Raw genomic sequence first — 21,062 nt, forward strand, 5'->3', positions numbered from 1 at the left:
CGCCCGGCGAATCCGACCGAAAATGGTTCCTTCTCCCTCTTGTTTCCTTCTCTGTCTATGGTTCGTGCCCGGCGAAGTCGACCGGAAATTGTTCCTCCTCCGTTCTTTCCTTCCCTGTCTATGGTTCCTACCCGGCGAATCCGATCGGAAATGGCTCCTTCTCCCTCTTGATTCCTTCTCTGTCTATGGTTCGTGCCCGGCGAAGCCGAGCGGAAGTGGCTCCGCCACCCTCTTTCCTTCCTTGTCTATGGTTCGTGGCCGGCGATGCGGGAGAGGGCGTGGCGTGGAGGCGCAGAGGCTCCCGGGGATCGTGGTTTTTTACAGCCCGCGGGACGCCGTCGCCGGCGGGGACGGGACTCCATTTCCCAGGGTGCCTCGCACGAGCGGGGCGGACTGAGGAAGGAACCCGTAAGGAAGGCGAGCAGGAGCCGTTAACCGAATTCGCCCCCTCTTTGTAAAGTGCCCGGTAAGTCTCCTCCGGCGCCGCCCTCCCGCCTCGGCGGGGCTCACGGACCCTAGCGGGGAAGGCGGGACTACAATCCCCATCTGGCAGGTGGGAAAGGCACCTGGGTGGGAGGGATCCAGAAGCAGCTTGGGGCAAAGGAAACCACTCTGTGCATGCTCAGGCGCCCTCTTGAAACTTCCCAGAGGACGTTGAAAGACCAAGACATTTGCATGCATAATACAGCCAATAGCAGGAAATTCCTTGCTATAGCAATAGCAGTTAGACTTATATACCGCTTCCTAGGGCTTTCCGCCCTCTCTAAGCGGTTTACAGAGTCAGCATATTGCTCCCAACAACAATCCGGGTCCTCATTTTACCCACCTCGGAAGGATGGAAGGCTGAGTCAACCCTGAGCCCTTGAGATTTGAACAGCCGAACTGCAGAACTGCAGTCAGCTAAAGTAGCCTGCAGTGCTGCATTTAACCACTGCGCCACCTCGGCTCTTGCTGGGATAATATATATTTGTTCCTATTGTACAAGCAGTCCTCGACTTACATCCACAATGGGGGGAGGGCATTGCTAGGCGAGACTTTGGTTAAGCGGGTTTTGCCCCATTTTACAACCTTTCTTGCCTCCGTTGTTAAGTGAATCGCCGCAGTTGTTAAGTTAGTAACCTGGTTGTGAAGTGGATCTGGCTTTCCCCATCGACTCTGCTGGCCAATGCGGATCCCAGGATCCCAGGACACGGCAGTTGAAAATGGGATGCTCCCGCTGCCCATTGTGCCTGCTTCGATGTATACAGCGCTCTGATTGTATATATACGCAACATCTCCCTCCAGTTCGATTGCGCACTTAGTGTATTTTGTATTTGTATTTGGTTTATTTGTATGCCACCCTTCTCCAGGAGGGACTCAGGGCGGCGAACAACTCAAAGGGGAAAGGGAACATAAACAACAGTACACATAATTAAAATACACGAAAATCACACAGCCATACCAGTCGAGAGGGGAGGGGAACTCATCAACCCCAGGCCTGCCGGCACAGCCAGGTTTTGACGGCTTTCCAGAAGGCCTGGAGAGAGGTGAGGGTCCGGATCTCCGCGGGGAGTTCGTTCCAAAGGGCCGGAGCTGCTACAGAGAAGGCCCTCCCCCGGGTAGTAGCCAGATAGCATTGGCTGGTGGACGGAACCCGGAGGAGGCCGACCCTGTGAGATCTGACGGGTCTTTGGGAGGTAATTGGCATCAGGCGGTCTCTCAAGTACCCAGGTCCAATACCATGAAGGGCTTTATAAGTTACGACTAGCACTTTGAAGCGTATCCGGAGACCGATCGGTAGCCAGTGCAGCTCGCGGAGGATAGGTGTAACGTGGGTGTACCGAGGTGCACCCACAATCGCTCGCGCGGCTGCATTCTGGACGAGTTGAAGTCTCCGAATGCTCTTCAAGGGCTGCCCCATGTAGAGCGCATTGCAGTAGTGGAAAGGTCTGTGTCGTTTCCGTGAAAGCAAGGTGGGATTTTTCTAGTGTGAAAAAGGAAGATCTCTTTGAAGGGCGAGATTACAGGGAGTCCTTGATTCTGGGACCAGAATTTCCGTTGCCCAGGGAGGCAGTTGTTAAGTGAGATGCACCCAGTTTTACTACCTTTCTAAGTTACGGGTTGTAAGTTATAATACTGGTACAACCATTTCTGCCTAGACCAAGTGGTTAAAGGCACCAGAAAGTGGGAGACGGTGAGTTCTAGTCCCACTCTAGGTATGAAAGTTGCTGGATGACTTTGGGCCAATTCAACCAGCAGACTGTGAGTTCTAGTTCTGCCTCAAACATGAAAGCCAGCCGAGTGTTTGGGCCAATCACCGGGAGACTGGGAGTTCTAGTCCTGCCTTAGACATGAAAGCCATCTGGGTGACTTTGGGCCAATCACCAGGAGACTGGGAGTTCTAGTCCTGCCTTAGACATGAAAGCTAGCAGGGTGACTTTGGGCCAATCACCAGGAGACTGGGAGTTCTAGTTCTGCCTTAGACATGAAAGCCATCTGGCTGACTTTGGGCCAATCACCAGGAGACTGGGAGTTCTAGTTCTGCCTTAGACATGAAAGCCAGCAGGGTGTTTGGGCCAATCACCAGGCAACTGTGAGTTCTAGTCCCACCTTAGGCCTGAAAGCCATCTCTGAGCCAGTCACTCACTCTCTCAGCCCTACCTCACAGGGTCGTTGTCAGTAAAATAGGAGGAAGGTGTGTTGGATATATTTGCTGCCTTCAGTTAAATAATGAAGGTGGGATACAAATAAGTAAATAAATATAAATTACCATAATACTATGCTCACGCAGTTTCATCATTTTAGAAAATCTTGGGAAAATAACTATTATATCAATTGGTGAACCTCAAAAAAACTTCTGTTTCTTTTCATTTACGAGGGAAATTCCTGCAGTATCGGGGGGAAACAAGGATCCTTTTTGCCAATGTTGTTGTGTTTGTTTACAGGAGCACAATGTACACACTGCTTTCGGGGCTCTACAAGTATATGTTCCGGCGAGATGAATACTGCATCTTAATCCTGGGGTTGGACAATGCTGGAAAAACGGTGTGTATCTTGGCTTGTCCGTAGAAACGGGAAAATCTCCACTTCTCCCCCCTCTCTGTGCTTGTATTGGTTTATTCCGAGTCACAAAGTAGAAATCTCCAACTCCTGCATGAGATAAATTTCTCCCATCTCTAATTCCATTAGGGGGTGTCACCTGCAGGTAAAGAGGCTGTCCCACTAAGGGCCTCAAATGAAAATTTTACAATAATAAAAAAAATGTTTAAATTGCCAAGACTTCATGAGACTTCATTGACTGTGTGCAAACCAGCATCTGCATTTCCTGTGCCGGATGAGGAGAGCACATCTTTCCCCTTCTCTCCTGACCAGAGACACAACTTGAGAGCGTTCTAACAAACGGCATCACTGTTTGGTTTGGTGGCAGCAGCGCCTCAGAGAGAGAAGGTCCATATAGAGAATGGTGAGGACAGCAGATAGAAAGTCCAGACAGAGAGTGGTGAGGACAGCGGAGAAGATTACAGGAAGCTCCCTTATTCAGGAGGCTGCTTATAAGCGCTATGCACTTAGAGACTTGAAGCATTGTTAGAGACCCCCATGCACCCAATTTACGGTGTGTTTGTGGTGCTCCCTTCTGGGTGAAGATTTCCAAGTATTTCTAGCAGGACTACCAGATTCTTGTTCCCTGTGCCATCCATCTGATAAAACTCACAAGATTCATTTTTCTCGCCATGTACATGTATACATCCGAACTAGACCGTGATGTTTCTCTGTGTCATAGAATATATGTGGGTATATGCATAGTTTTGTATGGATGTATTTATTTCGTCATGTTTATGTAGTGCATATTCTGACCGAGGCTTCCCAAAAGCATGAAGCAAACTCCCTGTCCCAACAAAAAAAACCTTTTATTAATTGACTCTGAATTCTGCTCATTCACGTCTATCAAAGTCTTTCAAGGGAGGATTTACAGTCACAGACCTTATCTGGCTTGGAGAGCTGCCAGGCCGATATCTGCAAAACTTGGCAAGGAGTCTCGGAGTCACGAACCCATTAAGGGAACTAACGGTCTCCTGCAAACTCCACTTCCCTTTCGCCCCTCTTTTACATCCTCTGGGAGGGGCCATTCACCGTCCACCTGTGGCCTTACTCCCAAGTCAACCCCTGTTCTTTAGCTGTTCCTTTCATCTGGCAACTATACGCATGCGCACACAGGTTCCCGAAGTTCATCTGCCTCACTGATGTCTGGCTCTGAAGGCAGCTGATAACTGGCATACGGCTTTGCCCCCCCCCCGCCTCCGACCGAGAGCCCTCATCGGAGGCTTCCCCACACTCCAGGACTGGCCCAGGTTCCTCCCCAACCTCCTCACTGTTCGAATCTGTGCCAGCTCTGCTGGATGCTGGCGGGGCCACAGAAGCAAGATTCTCTTTGCTTAATCTCAAGATCCAGAATTTGCAGTAATTTTGGTCTCGGTTTCGTAGCAATCAACAAATATAAAAAATGCCCAAGTTTTCTTTTATGTTTCCTTTTTTCCCCCCAGACTTTTCTTGAACAGACAAAAACGAGATTCAACAAGAACTACAAAGGGATGAGCTTATCCAAAATCACAACCACTGTCGGTTTGAACAGTAAGTCGAATGCCCAAGAGTGGGAGAATACAAGTGGGTGACATTTGCCTTGGATTGGTGTTGCCCAAAGCTCTGGTGGTCATCCGACAGATGATGAGGAGACAAAAAATTAACCCCATCAATACTGTGGTACTCTCTGAGCTTGGTTGCTCTCTTGCAGACGTTTCATGACCCAACTTGGTAATGTCATCAGTGCTAAAAGGGAGTGGAGTTTACAGAGAGGAGGAGGAGGAGAACTGTGGGGTCCTTGGTGCTCCATGAGCTTGGTTGTTTTCTTGCAGATGTTTCATGGCCCAACTAGGTAACATCATCAGGGCTAGAAAGAAGTGCGAGGAGGAGGAAGATTGTGAGGTCCTTGGTGCTCCCTCTGAGCTTGGTTGTTTTCTTGCAGACATTTCATGACCCAACTAGGTAATATTATCAGTGCTACAGGGGAGTGGGGTTTGCTGTCTGTTTATATACAAGTGGCTTTTCCAGTCATGTTATTGGGAATGCTCTTCGTGGTTGCTTGACTGTGCTATGGCTTACTCTTCGTTTGTCTGAACTGATCGTTCCTTCGAAAAAGGACACAATAAGAGATTTTAAAAAATAAATTATGGAAGTATTTTAAATAAGGGAAAAATAGAAAGAAAGAGAGGGAAATTTTATAGTCGGCATTTAACAAACCAATGAAGCGAACTAATGGTCTCCTGCAAACTCCACTCCCCTTTCGCTCCTCTTTTATCTCCTCTGGGAGGGGCCATTCACTGTCCACCTGTGGCCTTCCTCCCAAGTTGATCCCTGTTCTTTAGCTGTTCCCTTTGTCTGTCAACTCTGCACATGCGCACACTGGGAACAGGCTCCAGCTGTTCTTCTGCCTCACTGATGTTTGACTCCGAAGGCAGCTGCCCCCCCCCCCCTCTGCCTCCGACACAGAGCCTTCCCCAGACTCCAGGACTGGCCCATCTTCCTCCCCAACCTTCTCACTGTCCGAATCTGCTGCCAGCTCTGCTGGCCACTGGCGGACCACAACACCACGCACTCTTACATCCCTACTTTCTATCCCTTTTAAGGGTTAGGTGGTCAACGATTTAAATTACGCTTAAGCCCTGCAGATTGATATAAAGAAAGTTACTACATCCGTGGCTGGCTGGTGAATTCTGGGAATTGAAGTCCACACATCTTCAAGTTACTTAAGGCTTTCATGCGCCCTCTGGTGGTAGTAAGCCTAAAGTCCCAGCAGAATTTTCCCTGGTCCTTTCCAATTCGTTTTGGAACTTTGAATTGTCACTAAACCAACCGTTTGTAAGTCGAGGACTATCTGTTATCTCCAAAGCTCTTTAGACGTTCTGTCGCATGCCTCTGTCGTAGAGTGGGTCGACCCCAAAGAAGTTAAATTAGTTGTATTGCAGAAGAAAAAAAAATACGTGCACATTTTGAATTGTCTGCTTGTGTCTCCTAGTTGGGACCATAGACGCTGGAAAAGCTCGGTTGATGTTTTGGGATCTCGGAGGTCAGGACGAACTTCAGTCTCTTTGGGACAAGGTAGGGTGGAGAGATACGACCGCGGAATTACACGGTCCTTAAACAAATCAACAATGCATTACGGAGGCAATTTTGCTGAAACCGGACATAGTAAGATCTTTATTACGGTCAAAGACCAGCAAAATACATTTGTCTTTACACTATATATTAAAAATACTAACATTAAAATATAATTAAAAGTATTGACATTAAAAGTGGATAACAACATTATGGTCCAAAGATTGTTAAAGGTATGTCCAGATAATTGGTACAAGATGGTACTATACTTCTGTAGCCAATTTTTTTCGTATGGACATTGCAGCAGCACAGAACTTTGCCACTGCATACATGGTAACCAGGTTAGGAGGAGGAGAAAGCCTAGATAAACATTGTCTGCCCTCCCTGGCAATCTCTCTAATAAGGGGAGAATATATGCAGACCTACAAGCTCTGAAACCGGACGTAAAATATCAGTTTGGGTTTAAAAACATCATAAAATGCGCTTCAAGAAGTCACATGACCACAGTGGGAGGGGCGTGAACGTTGGAACGTTGAATCCAAATCCAGCTAGACCCCATCAGAACTTCAAATGGTCACTAAACAGCCAGTTGTAAGTCAAGGATCTCTCTGTATAGTTCCCTTTAGAGGCATTGAAATGTTGACTTTTTCCAGGCTGTTAGCTATTGCGATATTCTCCAGATATGTTGGCATAGCTTAGTTCAGTGGTAATCAACCGTGGCACGACAAAACCGCGCTCGACTAAGCCGCGCCCGATTAAACCGCGTCGCTGACATCATCAACAGGGCGACAACAGCCAGCACGGAGAAAGAAGGGCGCTTTAAATAGCGCTTTGAAAGCAAGCCGATTCAACTTAAGGTAAAGGTTAGGTTTAGGGTTAGCTTTAGGGTTAGGTTAAGGGTTAGGATTAGGTTTAGGGTTAGGTTAAGGGTTAGGATTAGGGTTAGGTTAAGGGTTAGGTTTAGGTTTAGGGGTTAATTTTAGGTTTAGCGTTTACAGCGTGCTTCTGTCTCCGCGCTGTTGTCGCCCTGTTGATGACGTCAGCTACGTGGTTTCGTCGAGCACGCTTTAGTCGAACGCGGTTTTGTGGTGGAACCGTAATCAACCTGGTCCCTACCGCCCACTAGTGGGCGTTCCAGTTTTCATGGTGGGGGTGGGTGGGGGTTTGCTGTAACTCAGCTTTGTAAATTTTATAAAGTAAAGTTACTTCCCTACTTTATAAATCATCATTACTGTGGAACTGGTGGCCGGTCAGAAAATTGTACTACTAACAGAGATACAAAAGTGGGCGGTAGGTATAAAAAGGTTGACTACCCCTGGCTTAGTTAATGTTAATTATGTTAATAAGCTAATGAGTTTAAGTTATTACTTAGAGGTCTGAAATGGTGTGGGGTCTCCTGCTTGAGCAGGGGGTTGGACTAGAAGACCTCCAAGGTCCCTTCCAGCTCTGTTGTGATTAATTAATTTTACCATTCCTTCTTCGGATACTCACCATATTCCGGGGGTTATTCCATATTGCTGATATGTGGAGTGTTGATCTAACAATATTTTAATATTAGAAGTTCTTGTAAGTAGGGAATATCTTTTCCAACCATGGCAACTTTAAGAGCTGTGGACTTCAACTCCCAGAATTCCCTGTCTAGCATGGGGAATTCTGGGAGTTGAAGTCCATAAGTCTTGACGTTGACAGGGCTGGACCCCCCCTGTTCTAAGATATTTTGAATGCTGATGGCTCTACTCTTTCTTTGAATCTATCTGTCTTTCTTCTCTCTCTCTCTCCTCCATCTGTCTGTCTGTCTATGCTGCTCATTTTGCCGAGATGCTTCTAGGCAGCTTACAGTCACACCGTTCAAAAATTCAGCATACATTTAACTTTAAACATTCAAAACGTACCCTTTGTGGTATTACTTGGGGTTTTATAATTGATTTGTTTTCCTTTTTATGTGGTCTCAGTATTATGCAGAATCCCATGGGGTCATTTACATTATCGATTCCACCGACGAGGAAAGGTTGTCGGAATCCAAGCGAGCTTTTGGTAAGTGCGTGAGAAAGAGAGAGGAGAGAGAGAGAGAGAGGAGAGACAGAGAGAGGAGAGAGAGGTGGGGAGAGAGAGAGGAAGGAGAGAGAGGAAGGAGAGAGGGGGGAGAGAGGAGAGGGAGAAAGAGGAGAGAGGGGGAGAGAGAGGGGGAGAGAGGAGAGAGGAGAGAAAGAGGAGAGAGAGAGGAGAGGGAGGAGAGAGGGAGGAGAGAGGGAGAGAGAGAGGAGAGAGAGAAAGAGGAGAGAGAGGGGGAAGAGAGGAGAGGGAGAAAGGAGAGAGAGAGGAGAGAGAGGGGGGAGAGAGGGAGGAGAGAGAGAGAGAGGACAGAGAGGGGGAGAGAGGAAAGGGAGAAAGGAGAGAGAGGGAGAGAGAGGGGGGAGAGAGGAAAGGGAGAAAGAGGAGAGAGAAGGAGGAGAGAGAGGGGGGATAGAGAGAGAGGGGGGATAGAGAGAGAGGAGAGGGAGAGAGAGAGGGGAGAGAGAGAGAGGGAGGAGAGAGAGAGGAGAGGGAGGAGAGGGAGAAAGAGGAGAGGGAGAGAGAGAGGGGAGAGAGAGAGAGAGGGAGGAGAGAGAGAGGAGAGGGAGGAGAGGGAGAGAGAGAGAGACTTTGCTAGCAGAGAAAACACACTTAAGCAAGAAATCCAGACCTTTAGGGTTTGACATGTGTCCAGCTATTAATGCTTTCCTCCCTGCAGTGAGGGAATTCAATTGAACAAAGCAAGGAGATGGTGAGTTCTAGTCTTGCCTTAGGCATGACAGCTGGCTGGTTGACCTTGGGCCAATCACCAGGAGTGATGAGTTCTAATCCTCTTTAGTTAGGCATGAGAACTGGCTCGGTGACTTTGTGCCAATCACCAGGAGACTATGAGTTCTAGTCCCGCCTTAGGCATGAAAGCCGGCTGAGTGACTTTAGTGCCAATCACCAGGAGATGGTGAGTTCTAGTCCCTTCTCAGTCATGAAAGCTGCATGGGTAACTTTGGGCCAGTTGTCCCCTCTCAGCTCAGTCCACCTCACAGGATTGTTGTGGAGAAAACAGCAGGCGGAAAAAGTACTATGTCTGTCCTCTGCCTTGACTCAAATTATATAGTAATAAAGGTGGGATCAGAATCAATAAACCTTATTTTCAGAACCTATTTGGACAAATCCAGCCTGGATTTTTGATGTTTCTCTCTCTCTTTTGCTTCTTTGCAGAAAAGATGATAACCAATGAGGTTCTGGAAGGCGTCCCTTTGTTGGTTCTCGCTAACAAACAAGATATAGAGGTGTGATTTTTTTTTTTACAAAAATTATTATTATTATTTTTTATTAAAACATCCTTCTTTACATGCTATAGAAAGTGTATCAGTTGGTTACAAATAGTATACAAAAATTATTATTTTCTAAAAGGTACCTGTATTTAGGGACGCAGTGGCTCAGAGGCTAAGACGCTGAGCTTGTCGATCAGAAAGGTCGGCAGTTTGGCAGTTTGAATCCCTAGCGCCGCGTAACGGAGTGAGCTCCCATGACTTGTCCCAGCTTCTGCCAACCTAGGAGTTTGAAAGCACGTAAAAATGCAAGTAGAAAAATAGGAGCCACCTTTGGTGGGAAGAGAACAATGTTCTGTGCGCCTTCAGCATTGAGTCATGCTGGCCACATGACCACGGAGACGTCTTCGGACAGCGCCGGCTCTTCGGCTTTGAAACGGAGGTGAGCATCGCCCCCTAGAGTCTGGAACGACTAGCACATGTGTGCGAGGGGAACCTTTACCTTACCTGTATTTATTTTAATAGATCCAGGTTGCTTTTCCGTCTACAAACAAGGAGAGCATCATGGATGGATGGATGGATGTGTGTGTGCATAATTAACACACACACATCTTTATTTTTAAATTTTATATGCCACCCATCTCTGTAAAGGATGGCTCTATGAGGGTTTTTTTTTTTTAAAACAGAAGTAATGATTACACACCCTGCCAACAAAAGTGCGTCTAGTCAAGGCTTATGGCTTTCCCATTTGCAATGTGTGGCTGTGAAAGTTGGACCATAAGGAAGGGTGAGCATAAGAAAGAATGGAGGCCTTTGAACTCTGGTGCTGGAGAAGGCGCCTGCATTGAGTCCCTTGGACTGCAAGGACATCCAACCGGTCAGTCCTAGAGGAGATCCACCCTGACTGCTCTTTAGAAGGCCGGATCCTGAAGAGGAAACTCAAAGACTTTGGCCACCTCATGAGAAGGAAGAAGGACTCCCTGGAGAAGAGCCTCATGCTGGAGGGCAAAAGAAGAAGAAGGGGACAGCAGAGAAGGAAGTGGCTGGATGGAGTCACCGAAGCAGCCGGCGTGAGCTTCAATGGACTCCAGAGGATGGTAGAGGGCAGGAAGGCCTGGAGGAACGTGGTCCATGGGGTCGCGATGTGTCGGATACGACTTCACAACTAACACAAATGAAAAAGTTGAAGCAGAAACCAAACAGCTTTCTATGGAATTAACTAAAGTAACCTCATTTTTCTGGTGGTTTTCTTAAGATATTGATTCATAGCCGGTGGTTGCTTTAATGTAGAAATCACTGAAGAGAGTTCCTTGTTTTACAATAGTAAAAAAAAAAAAAAGTTTTTCTCTCACGGATTCTGCATTACATCCAGAGGTGGGTTCCTACCAGTTCGCACCTATTCGGTAGAACTGGTTCGTCAAATCTACCGAACCAGTTAGAAGAGGTTCCACCAGTGGACCCGGAAAGCAGGCCACACCTACAGAAGAGGTTCCAAACATTTTTTGAAACCCACCAGTGGTCCTTGGATGTGATTATTCTACACTATCATGCTCCTATTTATAAAACTCAGTGCCTCTGTGAAAGGTAAGGATGACTACTGCGTTTGTGGTGCAATCAGAACGTTGCGTGTGTTGAAGTTGTTTTAACGCAAACCAAAGATGCCTTTTAAAAAACAAGTTTACATCATATTCTTATGCATGCCAGTGCTGTGTGTGAGATAATTTAAGGTGGTTCTGACAAGTGTCGTCAGCATCTTCGTATCCGGTCACATGGGCGGCAAGCCACTCCCATCCGGTCACATGGGTGGCAAGCCACTCCCACAAAGGAGGCCACACCCACAGAGTAGGTTCGAACAATTTTTGAAACCCACCACTGATTACATCCCAATGTTTCTATGGATACCCCTTGATCACAGTCTAGAGAAGCGGTCCTCAACCTGTGGGTCACGACCCCTTTGGGGGTCGAACGACCCTTTCACAAGGATCGCCTGAGACCATCGGAAAAGACATATTTTCGAAAAAAATACAGAAAACATCAAATAATTTTATGGTTGTGGGGTCACCACAACATGAGCAACTGTATTATAAGGGTCGCAGCATTAGGAAGGTTGAGGCCCACTGGTCTAGGGCAGTGGTTCCCAAACTTGGCAACTTTAAGACTTGTGGACTTCAACTCCCAGAATTCTCCAGCCAGCAAAGTTGACGTAATGGCTGGTGTGATGCGCCATGGTGAGTCCTGTTGCCTCTTGCCAAAAAAGCACCACTGGGACAACCCGTGACCTGGGTGACTCTCCATCGACATTTGCTGAGAGGACTGGGTTTTAAACAAGAGCCAGGCGATGTTGCATCCCTCCCCTTCTGTGGAGAGAAACCCGTTCAGTTTTAACCCAAGCGCCCTCTTTGACCCCTCTTTCGAACCCGAGGCCCTCTCTGTCCAGAGTGTAAACTTGACCCTGTTGCAAAGATGACGAGATGTTGCCAATTTTGAACCTTATGCGCCTTTACTGTGCACTTAACAGCTGCAGTAGCGGGTGCTGTCCCCCAGGGGGCGCCGGCCCTCTGTTGCAAAGGAACGTTACCGTTTGATGCCATAGAGTTGGCTGTTGCGTCTGGCTCTTCACACCCTCTTGCACCGTTCCGGCTCCAAAGAGTTGTATTCTTTGTGTACCACCAAACATATGTGAAAAAAGGAAGGAGGCCCTGCCGTTTCCAAATATTTAAACATCAAACGCACCACTATTAATAAACTCAGGATGTTGCACAACGCACCAGACACATGACTCACCTTTTATTTACGTTTAAGACTGTGTTGTGTTTACAGTGGTAGTTGTGTTTTTAAAAAATCCCACCCACCCACCCATCCTCGGCGAACTCTAGGAACTCCTTTTCAATTGATCTGGAAAAGCCACAAACCACAAAGTGTGCGTCAAAGCATGTTTCATGTTGTGTACAGATAGCCTTTGACTTTCAAGCGTTTGTTTAGCGAACAAAGTTACAGGGGCATTTGAACGCCGTGACTTACGACCGGTCCTCGCGCTTAACGGCCATCGTCGCATCCCTAAGGCCACGTGATCAAAATTCAGTCGCTTAGCAAACAGCATGTATAGGTAATTCATTTAGTGACCAACGTTGCAAAGGCATTGAAAGAAATGACTTAGGACTGCTTTTCACATTTAAGATGGTTGCAGCATCCTTCTCCTCGCCACCCCCACCCCACCGGCTCTCTCCTTCCTTGGATTCTTCCCTTGGAAAAAGTTTCGCTTCTCATCCAAGAAGCTTCTTCGGTTCTGACTGAATAGTGGAGAATGGAAGGATTCACGGTGTATTATTTGTAGTCCTCTGGTCGTTAGTACTCTCTCTGAGAGTCGTTGAGGCCGCTTGGAGGTTCGTCTGTGCCCTCGGGGGTCACCTGAATCAGAGTGCAAATGGGTGGGAAACCTCCTTGGAACTGCTGAAAGGACTGTGTTGTAAACCGGAGATAGGTGGGGGCCTAGAGGTAGTATTCAACCGGTTCGGATCGGTTTGACCGAACCGGTTGCAGAAATCGCAGGTTGCCCTGACCACCCACCCCGGCTCTACGGCATCCCATTTAGGCCGTTTTTTCCCCCCACCAAAAGCGCATGCACATCTGCAAACCAGTAGGGAAGGTAAGTGACCACCACCCCTGGTGGGGTTGTATCCTCCTCCTCCTCCTCTGTGGAGAGAGAGCTGTTCAATTTTAACATAGATGTCTGCTTTGACCACACTCTGGACTGAGATGACAACTGGTTGGAAAGAGGGGTCCAGGAGGCTGTTCACGTTTAGATCCAACGTCCCTCTCTCAATGGGGGGGGAGGGATATGAACCCCCGCCACTATCTCCTGTCTACTACAGGGTCCTTTCAGCAGTTCCAAGAAGGTGTCCCAGTCGATCCGCACTCTGATTCAGGTGACCCTGAGGGCACAGACCAGGGTTGATTGATTGATTGATTGATTGATTGATTGATTGAATGGAGCTCGGTACCCCGTTCTCACTGGCAGACGGTTGCAGGAGGCTGTCACAACTGAAAATGGAGCTCGGGAGCCCGTTTTCACTGGCAGACGGTTGCAGGAGGCTGTCACAACTGAAAATGGAGCTCGGGAGCCCGTTTTCACTGGCAGACAGTTGCAGGAGGCTGTCGCAGCCGAAAGTGGAGCTCGGGAGCCCACTCTCAAAGAGACTCAGGGCGGCTTACAATAAAAAAAGGGGGAGGGAGGGACATATAAAAACAACACAACGTTAAAAAAACACAACATTCACAACTGAGGGTGGGGCTGGACGATTCAACAGCCCCAGGCCTGCCGGAACAGCCAGGTCTTGGTCGCTTTGCGGAAGGCCGGAAGGGTTAGTGAGGGTCCGGATCTCAACGGGGAGATCGTTCCAGATTGGGTTGGGTTGCTACCAACATTACCGCCAGTTCAGTGCAAAAATGCATGCGCATTTACACCACAAAAGGCCCGCACTTGCGCAGAATGTTACAAAAGGGGGAGAAAACTACATTTCTGCAATGGAGATTATTCCAAAAATCAAGATGGCGCCGCTGACAATAAAACCGGTTTGGGTCCGTGAGCGGCCGAGTTACTATCTACTCGGCCGAGCTGGTAGGAACCAACCTCTGGCACAGACAAACCTCCAAGGGGCCTCAGCGACTCTCAAAGAGAGTACTAACAACCAGAAGACTGCAAGGAATACACAGCGAATCCTTCCATTTGCCGCCATTCAGTCAGAACCGAAGAAGCTTCTTGGATGAGAAGCGAAACTTTTTCAAGGGAAAAATCCAAGGAAGGAGAGAGCCGGTGGGGTGGGGTGGCGAGGAGAAGGATGCTGCAACCATCTTAGATCTGAGAAGCGGAACCTCTTCAAGGGAAAAAATACCCCAAGAAAGTCCCAAAATTCCCTTTCTCTCTCTCTCTCTCTCTCTCTCTTTTTTTTTTTTTAAGCAAGACTTTACTTCAAAACGCAACTTAAAGAGATCGTTCCTGGACCTTGAATAAAAAGATGGGCGTAATCTGCTTTCCACCGATTGATGAGTAAAACTGCTTTCGTGCCTGGTTACCCATGCTTTAAACATTTGTTACCTAATTCAGCACGAATGTTTTGGAAACAGAAATTCGGTTACTAAAGGATTTCAGAGTCGTGTAACGTTGCCGTCCAGCCAGTGCCTTAGGAAACGTCGCTGGGTTTCAAGTTCAGCTTGGCCCTTGTTGCTATGTTGTGTAAACGTAATTAATTGTGAGTCACGTTCTTGCTCACGGTGACATTTCTAGATGAATCCATTCTCCCTTTTCATGTTTCTTTCCTTCCAGTGCGGTTTATTACTTGTGGCCCGGCGGCTCAGTGACTAAGACGCTGAGCTTGTCGGTCAGGAAGTTCAGCAGTTCGAATCCCTAGTGCCGCGTAATGGAGTGAGCTCCCGTTACTCGTCCCAGCTTCTGCAAAACTAGCAATTCGAAAGCACATAAAAAATGCAAGTAGGAAAATAGGAACCATATTTGGTGGGAAGGGAACAGCGTTCAGTGCGCCTTCGGCACTTAGTCATGCTGGTCACATGATCATGGAGACGTCTTCGGACAGCGCTGGCTCTTCGGCTTTGAAACGGAGATGAGCACCGTCCCCTAGAGTCGCGAACAGCTACACATATGTGTGTGGGGAACCTTTACCTTACTCATTACTTAATTCTGCCCTTTTCCCTTGTATTTTAATGTTTAAATAACAGGCAAACCAGTCAAGAGTGGATTAAGATCATTAATGGGTTAAAAACACAATGGCAATATAGGGATGATCCTTGATTTACAACAGTTCACACTTACAACGGTGGTGTGCCCAGATCCTGCTGTCCCCTTTTGCGACCTTCTGACCAGCAAAGAGCCGAGGTGGCGCAGTGGTTAAATGCAGCACTGCAGGCTACTTCAGCTGACTGCAGTTCTGCAGTTCGGCTGTTCAAATCTCACCGGCTCAGGGTTGACTCAGCCTTCCATCCTTCCGAGGTGGGTAAAATGAGGACCCGGATTGTTGTTGGGGGCAATATTCTGACTCTGTAAACCGCTTAGAGAGGGCTGAAAGCCCTATGAAGCTGTATATAAGTCTAACTGCTATTGCTATTGCTAAAGTTAACGGGGGAGGCTTAACGACCAGATTAACCAACTTTTATCAACTGCAGTGATTTCACTCAACAGCCACGGGGGCCAGGAAAGGTCTCCCTTAACCCCAAAAAGGTCGGGCTCTCTAATGGTCATAAGTCGAGGACTTGCCCGCATTCATTTCGGGAAGGTTTTGCTTTCTGTTGCCGTTTCTTAGAAGTCAGACGGTTTCTGAGAGCATCTTCTGAGTTGGCAGTAAAACCGCCTCTGTTCTCGACCTTGACGTCAAAAGACTTGTGCCAATTCTGGCATTTATTTGCTTTTGGTTTCCGTGCCTCCGTGTTTCTTTGCTCTGTGCCAGGCAGTAAACCTACTTTCAGAGGCTTAAGTAGTTGTTTGAGGTGAAGCCACGAGTAGTTTGCGTCCCAGCGTGACGTCTCGATACTTGGAAGTTATTTGAGGATGGAAACGATGAGACAGATCCCAGCTTCAATGTCACCAAAGCAGCAAGAAAGTTAAATTAATGGCTCCCGAGTTAGGATCAATGTGTCTTGCTCTACACCAGGGGTGTCCAAACTTGGGAACTTTTAAGACTTGTGGATTTCAACTCCCAGAATTCCCCAGCCAGCATAGCTGGCTGGGGAATTCTGGGAGTTGAAGTCCACAAGTCTTAAAAGTTCCCAAGTTTGGACAACCTCTGCTCTACACAGAATGGGCTAAATCAGTGATGACGAACCTTTTCGGCACCGAGTATCCAAACCGAAATGTGCGTCCATGCGCACACAACAGCCAGCAGGTCTTTAGGGTTTTTAGTGCGCTGGCGCGCATGAAGATCAGCATGCCTATTCCTTGGCCATTTTTCGGAGCAAAAACGGTCCCAAAAAAACCAGCCTGAAAATGGCTGAAAAACAGTCTGAAAGCAGTTCCAAAAACAGCACTGAAAATGGCCGGGTTTGGGGATGGTTTTCCGGGCCATTTTCTGACTATTTCTTGGCACTCTGCTGCCCATGAAGACCAGCTGGCTGGCACGCCGGGAACCAGAAGAGCAGCTGGCGACAGCATGCACGCCCGCAGAGAGGGCTGTGCGTGCCACTTCTGGCTGGTCCATCTGCTGGTCTGCTCTCGAGTTGCCATCGGAAAGGGGTGGGTGGGAAACTGATGAAACAGCAGGGCAGCAAAAGTCAGGTGCACATTCCAGACTTATCTCCCTCAAGGCTGTATCCCAGGCTTACTTAGGCCCGGAGGGGAGTGATCTGTACAACCCAGAAATTGCCCCATGATTGGTGATACACCTTGGGAGGGGGAGGAGGGGGAAACAGGGTCATAACTTGGCCGTAAATTACGTGGGGTCAGAGCTGGCTTCACTTGGGAATGTGCCGATGTGAAGCTCCTAATAAAGAACTGGATTTCTTTTGAAGCTCGGCTCGAGGCTCATGATTCAATTTGGGCATCCGTCGTCGGAACACTATCAGTTGTAAGTCGAGGAGTACCTGCAACGGGTAGGTTCCATTGCAATTGCAGTTGTAGGTCCAGTGATGGGATTCAAATAATTTAACAACTGGTTCTCTGCCCTAATGACCAGCTGGATAGTCTTGGCTCAGTGGTCATGTGACTGGGTGGGCATGACCAACTCAATGTCACTCAGGTCGATGGGCGCTTCACCTTAGCTGTTACAGTGTAATAAAAGCTAATCAGAGAGGCAGTTTCTGTAAGCAGGGCAATAAAGATCAAGCTAGAAACAACACCAGAATGTTTCCTTCCTGCCTTCCTTACAGGATTAGCCCTGTAAAGTCGGGGGAAAAAACATGGAGATTTCTTCCAACAATCGGTTCTCCGGACTGCTTAGGAAGTTAACAACCGGTTCTCCCGAATAGGTGCAAACCGGCTGAATCCCACTACTGGTCCAGGCCTACCGGAGTCTACCCTCCATCTTTCCCAACAGGGAGCGGAGTGTCGGAGGTCTTCCAAGCGTCCAACGTGTTCAGAGAGGTTGGTTGAATAGATTTCCCAAGGCGTCACTAACTCTTCCTTTCTCTTCCTCCTCCTCCAGAACTGCCTCTCGATCCCCGACATCAAGACGGCGTTCAGCGACTGCATCAACAAAATTGGCAAGAGGGACTGCTTGACTCAAAGTTGCTCGGCCCTCACTGGGTAGGTATCGGGGGAGGAGAACATGGGGAGATGCTGGGGAGGCCTGATCCAAAGGCGGACAACTCACTCTTTTGGGACCCCTACTCAAATAGTATTGGCCTGGATTCTGGAAGAACCTAGAATCCAAGAATGTAAGACTTGCAAGGGGCTTTAGAGGTCCTCTAGTCCAGCCCACGGCAGGAATACGCCCCTGCAGCACCCCGACAAACGACCATCTGATTGCTGTTAAGTAGGGGACGAAAATCCGTTACAGGTAGTCCTCGCCTTACAACAGTCCATTTAATGACCAAAGTTTCAACAGCACTGAAAAGGAAGTGATGATCGTTTTCACACTTAATGACGGTTGCAGCATCCCTCGTCACGTGAACAAAACTCAGGACACGTGGCAACTGACTCATATTTATGACGGTTGGAGTGTCCTGGGGTCCGATGATCCCCTTTTGCGATCTTCCGACGAGCAAAGTCGACGGGGAAGCCGGCTTCACTTAACAACCGGGTGACTAAACTGCAGTGATTCAGTTAATAACAGTGGCAAGGAAGGTCACCCAAATGGGGCACGGTTCACTTAACCAATGTCTCACTGAGCAGCAGAAATTGGGGGCTCCAGTGTAGTCGTAAGTCGAGGACTATCTAAAGTAACTCTGGGCAGCTTACCGGAAATTTGAATGTAGACATAGAAAACCAGACAGTCGTTCTGACCCAGGATTCCCACGAAGCCAGCCCCTCGTCCCGATAAAACCCCTTTTATTTAGTTTTAAAGTGAATTCCTCTCCAGCAAAGTCCTGGCCGACAGTCTTTCAAGAGATTTCACAACAACAGACTTTTATCAGGCTTGGAGAGCTGGCAGGCCGGTATCTTCTAAACTCCACGCTGTAGTAGCAATTACTTGGCAAAGAGTCAGGAACAGATTTTCACCCTAATGAATTGAACTCATGGTCTCCTGCAAACTCCACTCCCCTTTCGCTCCTCTTTTATTCCCTCTGGGAGGGGCCATTCACCATCCACCTGTGGCTTTACTCCAGAGTCGGCCCTTGTTCCTTAGCTGTTCCCTCCTCCTGGCCGCTCTGCGCATGCGCACACTGGGAACAGGCTCCAGCTGTTTTTCTGCCCCACTGATAACTGTTGGGACGGCCCTGGCCCCCTCTCTGCCTCCGACCCAGAGCCCTCATCAGAGCCTTCCCCAGAATCCAGGACGGGCCCATCTTCCTCCCCAACCTCCTCACTGTCTGAATCTGCTGCCGCATCTGTGGGCCACAACAACAGTCTCGTCAGGGAAGGCCGAATATCTAGAATCCCCCCAAAATGGAGGTGGCCTCTCTCTTAAAAGACTAGGACCATCCCACAGGTGATTTGGAAGCCTCGCTGCACCCATCTGTGTCTCTCTCTCTACAGGAAAGGCGTCAACGAAGGCATTGAGTGGATGGTCAGGTCCGTGGTGAGGAACATTCATCGTCCCCCGAGGCAGAAGGACATCACATAGGGGGACCACCAAGGGATCGCCACGCCAGACACCTTGGTCCCTCCAGAGACTCTTCTCCTCCTCCTCCTCCTCTTCCTCGTTTCTCCTTCCCCCTCTCTCTGTCCCTCAAGGAGATTCCTGCGACCTCCCACTCTTCCCTGAATCAAAGAGACGTTTGTCCTCTCGCGGCGTCTTACAAGAGGCCTCAACCTCCGAGAAGAACTGGGAGGGGTCCTCCTTTCCTTCCTGCTCTGTCCCGCCTCCTGGAGCATGGAGTGGGATCGATGTTCCGAATATCTACAGGACATGTCCCTCTTTTTTTTTTTTTTACAAAACTCTAAACCTGTCGGGAGTTGAAGACTTCTGGGGCTACTTGATCAAACTGGGAATACGGGGAAGTGGGGGAGTGGGGAGAAATCCGGTTTCCCAGTGATTTTTCTGGGCCGTTCCATAAATCTGGTTTTGCACTTGTGTGGAAAAGGAGCGATCGGCAGTGGTGGGGTGGGGTGGACTCTTCTTTTATAGCAAATGTACACCTCACGAATGCTGCAGTGAGAGAGAGAGAGAGAGAGAGAGAGAGAAAAGAAAAAGAGAGAGGAGAGAGGGAAAGAAAGAGAAAAGAGAGAAAGTGAGAGAGGAGAGATAAAAAGTGAGAGGAGAGAGAAAGAAAGAAAGAGGAGAGAAGGAGAGAGAGAGAGTGAGCGGAGAGAGAGAGAGAGAAAAGAGAGAAAGTGTGAGAGGAAAGAAAGAAAGAGAAGAGAGAAGGAGAGGGAGAAAGAAAGAGAGAGAGAAAGAAAGAAAGAGAAAAGAGGGAAAGAGTGAGAGGAGAGAAAAAGAAAGAAAGGAGAGAGAAAGAGAGAAAAGAGAAAGTGAGAGGAGAGAGAAAGAGTGAGAGGAGAGAGAGAAAGAGGAGAGAAGAGAGAAAGAGAGGAGAGAAAGAAAGAAGAGAGAGAAGGAGAGAGAGAAAGAAAGAAGGAAAGAGAGAGATATCACTGCCGGAGTTCTATGTCCTTTTTTCATCTCGGTTCCTATATTTGTGCAGAGGATTAAAACTGATTTCTTGTTCTTTTCTGCTCTGTTGTTTTTCTCTACGGTGTGAATAGGGGAAAAAAAAAGCCAAGTGCTAGTGAAGGACACGTTGAAACATTCTGGCTCTCGTCGCAGAATGGGACAACTCGCCTCGGCCAACTGGCCTCCGGACAATTCAGCGATTCAGTTGAATTGTTGAAAAATAATTTAAACAATTCTAATTTTGGTCCCTCCCGTTTTCATTTTTTGCATCCTTTCTTTCACGCTCCTATCCTGCCGTTTCTTCGGTATCGATGCAAATTCTGGTCCCGCAGCAAGTTGGTCCCGCCCAGTGGTCCAAGACCTCTCTGGTCATCCTGGTTAAATGAGGAAAAAGTCTTAACTGGGAACCAGTTTATAAACGGGGGAAGGCCAGATGTTGCCAGGCTCCAACATCTGAAGAGATTGTAAAAAGATTACGGTCCGATGAAGCTTCGTCCAGTGCTGAACCTGATCGGGATTTGTAGCTCTCTCCCATTCTGTGCAGTGGAGATGGTCAGCCTGGCATAATGTAATACAGTACAATACAATAGCAGAGTTGGAAGGGACCTTGGAGGTCTTCTAGTCCAACCCCCTGCCTAGGCAGGAAACCCTATGCCGTTTCTATCCAACATCCTCTTAAAGGCTTCCAGTGTTGGGGCATCCACAACTTCTGGAGGCAACTTCTGTTCCACCGCTTAACTGTTCTAACTGCCAGGAAATTCCTCTTTCGTTGTAAGTTGCTTCTCTCCTTGATTAGTTTCCACCCATTGCTTTTTGTTCTGCCCTCAGGTGCTTTGGAGAATAGCTTGACTCCCTCTTCTTTGTGGCAACCCCTGAGATATTGGAAGACTGCTATCATGTCTCCCCTGGTCCTTCTTTACATTAAACTAGACAA

General features: G+C 48.1%; 1 protein-coding gene across 1 annotated transcript; it reads left to right on the forward strand.

The window, feature by feature from the left end:
- Window positions 1–331: 331 nt before the first annotated feature.
- ARFRP1 (ARF related protein 1) lies at window positions 332–19,686 on the forward strand. Its single transcript, XM_087720626.1, has 8 exons — window positions 332–466; window positions 2,925–3,024; window positions 4,521–4,608; window positions 6,050–6,132; window positions 8,082–8,163; window positions 9,358–9,428; window positions 17,558–17,658; window positions 19,051–19,686. The coding sequence occupies exons 2-8, from the start codon at window positions 2,932–2,934 to the stop codon at window positions 19,136–19,138; spliced, it is 606 nt and encodes a 201-aa protein (XP_087576752.1). The 5' UTR covers window positions 332–466; window positions 2,925–2,931; the 3' UTR covers window positions 19,139–19,686.
- Window positions 19,687–21,062: the final 1,376 nt, after the last annotated feature.

Source organism: Thamnophis sirtalis, unplaced genomic scaffold (genome assembly GCF_051295495.1).
Source record: "Thamnophis sirtalis isolate CommonGarterSnake01/CBP01778 unplaced genomic scaffold, rThaSir2_p1.2 scaffold_7, whole genome shotgun sequence".
Taxonomy (NCBI): Eukaryota; Metazoa; Chordata; class Lepidosauria; order Squamata; family Natricidae; genus Thamnophis; species Thamnophis sirtalis.